The 9588-nt window shown below is 41.5% G+C and overlaps 1 protein-coding gene across 2 annotated transcripts; it reads right to left on the bottom strand.

Annotated features, from left to right (window-relative positions):
• Positions 1 to 3557: 3557 nt before the first annotated feature.
• LOC116848089 lies at positions 3558 to 7303 on the bottom strand. Of its 2 annotated transcripts, XM_032823855.1 has the most exons (3): positions 5904 to 7303; positions 4148 to 4506; positions 3558 to 3811 (listed from the first exon to the last, which is right to left on the bottom strand). In XM_032823855.1, exons 1-2 carry the CDS (start codon positions 5932 to 5934, stop codon positions 4151 to 4153), a joined length of 387 nt encoding a protein of 128 aa, XP_032679746.1. In that variant the 5' UTR covers positions 5935 to 7303; the 3' UTR covers positions 3558 to 3811; positions 4148 to 4150. The 2 variants fall into 2 exon arrangements, 1 of the variants encoding a protein (XP_032679746.1); XR_004378905.1 differs by having other exon boundaries at positions 4148 to 7303.
• Positions 7304 to 9588: the final 2285 nt, after the last annotated feature.

The raw sequence follows: 9588 nt of genomic DNA, 5'->3' as shown, positions 1-9588 counted from the left end.
TGAAATCTCATTCCAACCGTAAATCCTTGCAGGTCCACAAATGTAGGCACGTTCATTTTTATGTGATTTTGCGCACAATGTTGGTCAGGAGACTGTACTCCACAATGCGATCGTGCAGAATGAGGCAGTAAGCTGTGGTATCCATCGGTATATTCTCCTTGCAGTCGAATTCAATTCTCACATCGACAGTAGCGCTCTTGATGGATTCGTTTTGTCGTGAGCAATTAATGACCACACACGGACAATGAGTAAGAAATTGTGTGGGATCGAACAACACATTGCCGTTGTCACATCCGTAATATGATTTGCGGAACATACATATAGTACAGAACGGCGTATCTCTGTTTATCGAAATTCAAATTCATATCGTCGTACGGATAAAATTCCGAGTTGAGATAGAGTTTCACGTTAGTCAGCTTACAGTAGACGAATATGATAACATTACCAGTGAGGGAATTCTTTCGACCAGTCTGCAGAGCAAAGATGACGTAACGCGGCTTCTCCAGCTGAGTCGCCGTCTTGACAGCCCACGAATGCTTGGTCGTGCTCTGTAGGAGTGGAAATTCGTACAAACCCACGAACGAAAACTCATGCTCATATATCGACCGCTTTCCAGAATTCGCAACATAGACAGTCTGTTTATATCTTTCAGCATAACGTGAAGCAATCGCCATTGTATTTTGAACAAATCAATCTTTGGGTCAGAGTTTGCATGTCCCACCACGCAATTGTAGTCGTTGCGTGAACATATGAAAATCAATTCGTGACGAACGTTGATTACGATCCGTTTGTAGTCCTCACAAAAGCCTAGCAATGTATTAAGCGGGACACAATAATTAAAGTATCCCGCAAATATGTTCCTCGAAAGATCCCAACCAGCGTTTTTCAACAATAAATTTTTGTCACGAGTCAGCGATACATAGTGTTTGAACGTGCTCGTTACTCCAACGTTTCTGCAGCGGTCAACCTCCACACCATTGAGTTCGTACTGGATTTCATCGAACAGAAAGGCCGCGCAATTATTTGTCAATATCTCAACTGCTTGGTTATCCCCTTCTATCCTCGTTTACACAAACTTGCCCTCGATGTACAGAAAACTTTCACATGGCAACGTGTACAAATCCTGCTGTAGTATCGGTATTCGTATCTCATCACTGTGTCCAAAAGATGTATTGGCGTATGGATTGTACGTGTGAGTTTCCATCTTGACGATGCGATCGTCAAAGTTCGGCTCACCGCAATGTTCAAAATGTCGACCATCTTTACGTATTTTTTCGCACGATGAATCCCAAAGATCTTAAAAATCCAATGTTGGCTGCGCTAAGTTTCTTATTTTTCTTAATGCGGTCGTTTATAATTGTCCTCTAGGCGGGAAAAATGTCACTCACGTATTTACTCTGACTCGCTTCGTTTAATACGAGCATCTCTGGTGTCCTATTGCCGCCGCCGCCGCACATGCAACCTGACAATTATCTCCTCTCCGCGGAAATCAAACAATCGACCGTGTTGATCCACAACGCGTATCGTCAAATTCGATACGCTCCGTGCAAAGATCGGAAGATAAATGATCTGTGCTGGCGTTTCCGATATTTTATATCCTGGTGGTACATTAAACGAAAACTCGTGTATGGTGCACACATTTGTCGTTGCTGTACGCACCGGTGGTCACATTAAATTCTATGCGAATAATATTCACATCCGTAATGTTGATTGTCACGTTCGATTCATGCCATTGTCGTGGCTGTAGAATGCGATCTGAAGAAAATCCCAATAGCGATGCAATGGTATTTGGTTCGTTAAAATTGATCCGGTGAACACACTTGATCTCATACTTCATTATATTCTCATTGGCGCGAATAACTATGAGATCATCATCATCATCATCATTGGTAGTGATCGGTTTGATGGTTTCCAACATCGCATGTTTCAGGTACCGGTATATGGCATACAATTCGTACGATCCCTCAGGAATTATAATTTCTTTGTCGTCCTCATCAAATTAAAATTTATTATTTGACGCATTTACCTTCGGTATCGTGTTATAGGTTTCAAAGGCTGTCAAACCGAGTAATCGCCATCGCCCAGATCTATGGCTGGAAAGTAGTTTCCCGCGAGTGTGCTACTCTTGCTGGTGAGTGTAAATGTCAGCGACATTTTCGTCAAAAACCAAAACGATTACTGGACTCCGATCGCAGAACGTTGGACATTAAATCGGCTGTTAACTGTCTGCAGGAAACGTTAGTACAGTTGTCCGCAAATGCTCTGATCGTAACGTTGGTAGGACGAGTGGCATTCAGTTGGACACAGTACAATTGGATACGTTGCAAATGGACACGGTGCAAATGGACACGGTGCGTTTGGACACGAAACTTTTGGGCACCGTTGTTTTTGGACACGAAAGAAAATGCACGACGTTCAGTTACACACCGTTCATTTGGACACCGTTCAGTTGGACACAGTTCAAGTGCCCACTGTTCACTTGGACACAGAAGGATGATCACTGTTTACTCGGACACCGTTCACTTGGACACAGTTCATTTGGACACCGTTCACTTGGACGGGTGTATATCAGTTGGACACGGGGCAATTGGACACAGTCCAATCACAAGTCGTTGTTCCAAGGGACCCTACAAATGTCTCTAATCATACGGTGCTGTGATTGTCTGTTTCCAAATGCACCGTGTCCAAGTGCATCGCTCCCCACTTGGACACCGTTCATTTAGACACCCTTCAGTTGCCTACTGTTCACTTGGACACAGAACGATGCGTGCTGTTAATTTGTACACCGTTCACTTGGACACCGTGGAATTGCTTGTCTGTTCACTTGGACACGTGCGCTTGCACGTTGAGCCTTTGCCTCAAACGAGATATTCTTTTGCATCTCTGCATTAATCTTTACTTCCTGTAGAGTGTCTAAGACACGTTGGCATTTGTTGGTACGAATTTTAGGTAACTCCACGGATCTTCCATCTTCTCCATACGATCGAGGATTGAGAGAAGGCTTCGCGCGACCATTCGGATTACCTCGGAGCCTCCACCGCGGTGGACGCTTTCCTTTGCGATAGCTCAAATGTCGCAGCTCTGGTGTATCAGTTCGACATAACGCTGTACTTGTCGGGCTCACGACTCCGCGCAAGTCGTAGGTTTCTACTGAAACTCTGCTGCCAGGGACGCAGCTCTCACGCGAGCCACGCTCGCTATTGCTCCGCTGCCAGGGGCGCAGCGCTCACGCGAACCACGTTCGCCGATAAGTCTACTCACGACTTATAGATCGTCGCATCGGCGACTGAACATGCGAGGGATACTCGTTTCTAGTCTCAACGAGACTTAGCGTTAGTCACATACGCGGCCTTATCAACGCAAGTCACGGTCACGTATAAGTCGACACGAGACTTATACGCCGTCGCACACGCGACTCACTACGTGATTCACACTCACGACTAAGTCCCAGCGAGACTTAGTCACCGTCGCCTCGGCAACATTCATAACGCAAGCCACGCTTGCCTCCAAGTCGAGCGTCGACGTAGACTCCATCGCACATGCGATTCAGACACGGACTCAGCTTCTGTCGCACTAGCAATTCATTAAGGGGGTAAATACAATTAGACGGGCTGAAATTACGCATTAAAAAACATTTTTTTTACCAAGAAGGTTTTATTTAATCATTACAAAACTTTGTATATTTGTTAAGATAAGAATGAAAAATTCAAAAAAATTTTTTTTTATTTTTCAAAACAAAATGGCGGCTGCGCGCTGGCGCAAAGTAGACCTACAAAAAAACGGCTACCACTCTGGACGTCGTAATTTTCATCTGTAACAGACCAGGAAAAAAATTTATGTTAAAAATACATATAATTTGTCGGTAAACCTCAAAAAATTAAAAAATTCTACGTTTGGCAGAAGTTTTTCGAGAAAATCGGTGATTTTCCGTATTTTTTCAGACACTTTTGCATTAATAATTAAATTTTGCAACATATAATTCCAAAACATTTAGGTTTACAGACAAGCTAAGAGTATAAAGAAGAAACCCTGAAAGTTTCAGCTAAATCGGCCGAGTAGTTTTTGAGTAATCGTGATTGCCAATTTTGAAAATGTTGTTTTGAGTAAAATGCGTTTAAAGTTTTGAATACCGAAAAATGGTACTTACGACTCAGTCAGCGATTCCAGGGGCGTACAAAAGGCCTTCAATCTCTTCGTACATGCTGTTGTTCATCTGTTGTAGTTCTTTGTGAGCCTTACGGGCTTCCTTGCTGGTCTGATCAGTCTGAATGTCTTGCCTCTTAATCCTTTCCGAATCCTTGAACTGCGTGTATTGAAGGCTCTGCCGACCAACGATGATCTCCATGGCATTCATGATTTTCAAAACTGTTGTGAGACCTTCATTAAATACTCCAGCAGCAATATGAGCCGAAATCTCAACGATTTTCACACCAGAATGTAAATTTTTTGGGGCTAAGCGCCATATCGTGCTGTTAAAACTCTCGTTCGCATTTTGCGTGTGACCACCTAAGCAACGGGGCAGCAAGTCGTCTTTTGACAAATCTTGATAAATCGGCAGTAAATGCTTTTGTATTGGGTTGGCAAATAAGTTCGTTCTGTTTTTTAATCGGAGTAGGTTTACTCGTTCTGCTATCTCTTTTCCACAGCGTTATCGCACAACGCGCTTGCGCAGCTGAAAAGCGACGTTCCACCTAACCTATTTGTAAACATACGCCGGTTAATACCAGAGTATTGTGCGTACTGCACGGTTGCAAATATGGAAGAAAAGAACGTCCATTTTCGCCATATTTTACTTTTTTATTTCAAAAAAGGCAAACGAGCTGCGGAAGCTCATAAAAAGATTTGTAATGTGTATGGGGACGATGCTTTAACAGAACGTGTGTGTCAAAAATGGTTTGCCAAATTCCGTTCTGGAGATTTTGATGTTAGTGACGCGTCCCGTTCTGGTCGTCCAGCAGAGATTGATTCAGCTGTAATAAAGAATACCGTCGACAAAAATCCATCGCAAACAGTACGAGAGATTGCTACGACACTTAATATATCCCACACAAGTGTAGAAAACCATTTGCGTCAGTTGGGATACGTTTCTCGCCTCAATGTTTGGGTGCCGCACGAATTGACCGAGGCCAACTTAACCGCTCGCATTTCCATCTGCGACGCGCTGCTGAAACGCCAAGAAAACGATCCATTTTTGAAGCGGTTGGTTACGGGAGATGAAAAGTGGATCGTCTACGATAACGTAGTACGTAAAAGATCATGGGGAAGCAGCAGTGAACCACCACAAACAACCTCGAAGGCAGGATTGCACCCGAAGAAAATTATGCTCTCAGTGTGGTGGGATTATAAAGGTATCATTTATTATGAGCTCTTACCATCAGGCAGGACGATCGATTCAACTGTATATTGCTCCCAATTAACGAAATTGAATCAAGCAATACGTTCAAAACGTCCAGAATTGGCAAATCGAAAAGGAGTCGTCTTCCACCACGACAATGCCAGACCCCATACTTCATTAACTACTCGGAACAAATTGTTAAGGCTTGGCTGGGATGTTTTACCTCACCCTCCTTATTCACCGGACCTGGCACCCTCTGATTATCATTTGTTCCGGTCGCTGCAAAATTCTCTGAACGGGAAAAACTTTGCTAATAATGAAGCTGTTAAAACGCAACTGGATCAGTTTTTGCCGGTAAACCTCAGAAATTATTTTATGAATGTGGGATTATGAAATTGGTAAAAAGATGGCAAGAAGTCATAGAAAAAAATGGTCAATACATTATTGATTAGTATATATTTTGTATATTAAATAAATTGTATTTTATACCAGTCAAAAAACCGAACGAACTTATTTGCCAACCCAATACATCTGGGTGTAAAGCTGCGGGATGTTTAATCAGACTCACATCTGCTCCAGTAGCCTCTGCTTTTTTCCATTTACACCAGCTATCCGCTCCGTCCGGGCAATACGAGTGATTGGGGTTCTCGTCGGTCGAGCACAAATGGTAATAAGTTGCGAGAATTTCCTTTTTCATGCCGTCTACACTGACGATATTACGCCGGATGGCTAAGCCGTAGTACGTTGTCAACTTTTTGATAAGCGCATCGGTAAGTTTAACAAACTGCTTTTGTTTATCCTTACCACCAATACCGTGCAGTTTTTTTACGTTCCTAAGACGGCTTCCCATTCTCTTTTGTACGTGCCCGATACATTCGCTTTTTGTCACGACGAGATCTCCGTATGGTGAAGCATCGAGTAAGGCCTTAAATGTCTTTGAATCTCCGTCTCCTATATAATTAATGTATTTTACTCCGTACTTCTCCTCGGATCGCTGAAACATTTCGAACACAGAGTCGACCTCCATCTTGCCTGCAGATCCTTCGTGATTTTTTTCGCAAACTGCTTCGTGTTCTTTATACCAGGTGAAAAAATCTTCGGTGTTCAATTCAGTTTTTTTACGAGTACATTGAAAACATGAACTGCATTTAACTGCTAAATCCACGATTTTACCACTGAAATATCCAATTAATGTAGTTACGCCAAATAGAGATTGAAAGCCTCTTTTTTTCCAGCTCCCATCACCGGATACTTTTAAATGCAAAAGGGGCTTTTCACGTTTCTCGTTTTCCAATTTTTCTTCTTCTATGGCTTTCTTACAACAATAATCGAAAACAGACGAGCTAGCCGCATGGAAATATTCAATAATGCGATCATAGGATGATTGAGAAAGACCTTTACAGATGTCCATGAAGTTTACAAACAAATTAATACTATCTCTTCCGATACCAAGCAAACGCATTACCAGTACTATACGTCTGTTTATTTCATAACCTGTATTTATAAGAGGTCCTGAATTTACAAGACGTCTGCCACACCGACAAACAAATACGAGCTTGAAGCCCAAGCCTCGCATTGTTGTTTCTTCGAACCGCACGTTTTGCTTACAATTATGACAACATAACATATCAGATAGGGCATTAAACACAGTGAAAAATTCAATAATGCGGTATGCAAGCAAAGGACTGCTCGACACTTCATCACTGTCAGCAGTAGCAAGTTTCCTAGCACTAGCACTCGAACTTGAAGAGTCTAAATCGGAGCTACTCTCTCTTGCCAGTATGTTGATTCTCTTGAAATTTTCTTTTTTTCGAACGACATGCACGAGACATATTACTTTTATCACCTTTCGGATACGACATCTTTTTCACCGTAAATACACGTGATTCTGTCGAGCAAAAGAGCTACACTGGCCGTTACACATCAATTTCGGCGTCGTAGCGCACGCTTCCTCTGTAGGCAAGTGATGTCACCAGTATACATTTATATATACAGGGTGGGCCATTTTAATCTCCCCACCTGAATTTCTCGTAATCTAAGTCAGATAGAGAAAAATGGTCCAGACAAAAGTAGAAGGGGACAGAGGGGGTCACGTAATGGTACCAAGGACCTTGACCTTGAACTCGATTTTCAAGGTTATTTCAAGGTCAAAGTGATGTTTTAAATGGGAACACTTATTTTTGATCCCGGATTTGAAAAGAGCGGGAAATTTTACGTTCAAAATGATATGTTAATTAAGGTCATGGCAAGGTCGAATGAAGGTCAGGTTTGCGAATTTTGATTTCCCAATTGAATATATCGGAACCTAAGCCAAATACGTAAAATTGGTTCAGACAAATGTTAAAGGGGGCCGAGGGGGTCACCTATCTGTACTCTGATCTTGACCTTGAACTCGATTTTCAAGGTTATTTCAAGGTCATAGTGATTTTTCAAAATGGGAATCACTATTTTCGAGGGTTTCTTTAACTGTATTAACCTTACTTTTAGCGCTACCCAGAAACAACGACGTGGACGTAGTAAGTACTGTTTCCTTTGGGGTGCTGGATTAAAGTGAGTCCCCTCGCCTCTCACTATTTTAAAAATTATTAATTTAATTTCGAAGCAAATGTTCGAAGTTGCCTCCATTTGCTTGAAGGCATAAAATCAAACGTCTTTGGAAATGGCGTACGGTGTTAAGGAGAGTTTGCCTTGGAATTGCAGCGCATGCTCGACGAATGCGATCTTCAAAGTTTGCTCTTGTTGTGGGCTGTTGTTCGAAAACAATATTTTTCAAATAGCCCCATAAAAAAAATCTGGGGATGTGAGATCGGGTGAACAAGCAGGCCAATTAACCGGACCGCCTCGTCCAATCCATCTCCCATAGTAATTTTAATTCAAGAAAGCCTGTACGATTCGTGTAAAATATGGTGGTGCACCATCCTGCTAAAACCACATTTCTTCGTCGCGTTTCTAAATCGACATCTTCCATCAATTCAGGTAACCGATCTCTAATTAAATGTAAATAGGTATGCCTATTAACATTTTCCTCAAAAAAATAAGGACCAATGAAATATCCGTTGACGATGCCACACCATACTATAAGGCTCCAACGTCTTTGATGATTCACAGTCCTGTGCCAATGAGGATTCTCATCCGACCAATAATGGCAATTATGCCTATTGAGTTCTCCGTCACTTTGAAATTTAGCTTCATCAGAAAAAAGCACAAAGTTGAAAAAAACAGGATCATTCTCTATCATCTGCAAAGACCATTGGCAAAACATAATTCGCTGTTAAAAATGATGAAACTGTAACTCTTGAACTAAAGTTAAATGATAAGCATGATATTTATGGACTTTAAGAATTCTCAAAAAGGTTCTTCTATGTATGCCAATTTCTCTTTCAACTCGGCGACTGCTGATATGAGGATCAAAGTGAACGATTGCAAGAACAGTCAGAACACGAGCATCATTTTCGTCGTATTCGTGGCGCCTGCGATGGCGAACCATATGTCCACCACGAGCTCTTTCAGTTAATGTACTTATTGTCCTATGATCTGGGTGTCGTCTATCTGGAAAGCGTTCAGCGTAAAGTCTTGCTGCAGCACGATAATTATTATGACTTTCGCCTAACACCATTATCATATCAACAATGTCATCGGGCTGATAGTCAGCCATTTTTAGAGCTGTTCTTCACCTTAACAAATTGTAGATAATGCAATGTTAATCGAAATTTTACAAACTATAAAAAAAGAGAAGAATCGAAGAATTATTGAATCGTACTTTATGACTATGAAAAATCAAATTGATGTAACAACTAAACAAAGTATGTTTTTATGAGAGAGATATTCAAAATATTCATGAGACATGTACGTACTAAGGATTTTTAATATTCATTGTTTTTTTCGCAATCATTATGGAGTCGCCGTCTTTACTTGGATATGGGTTATGGGTTGGGTTATGGTTATTGGTCCGATTATCGTTATGGGCTCGTTTTGGATTATGGGTTGCGTTGGGTTATGGTTTAAGTTATTAGTTAGTACGATACTTACGCATGCGCAGTAATAATTATTTTTTTGAGGAAAATGTTAATAGGCATACCTATTTCTGGGTAGCGCTAAAAGTAAGGTTAATACAGTTAAAGAAACCCTCAAAAATAGTGATTCCCATTTTGAAAAATCACTATGACCTTGAAATAACCTTGAAAATCGAGTTCAAGGTCAAGGTCCTTGATACCATTACGTGACCCCCTCTGTCCCCTTCTACTATGTCTGAA

The sequence above is a fragment of the Odontomachus brunneus genome, unplaced genomic scaffold (assembly GCF_010583005.1).
Source record: "Odontomachus brunneus isolate Ranch 3 - 2012 unplaced genomic scaffold, Obru_v1 Obru_scaffold_089, whole genome shotgun sequence".
Lineage (NCBI taxonomy): Eukaryota > Metazoa > Arthropoda > Insecta > Hymenoptera > Formicidae > Odontomachus > Odontomachus brunneus.
This window is presented reverse-complemented; position numbering and strand designations above follow the sequence as displayed.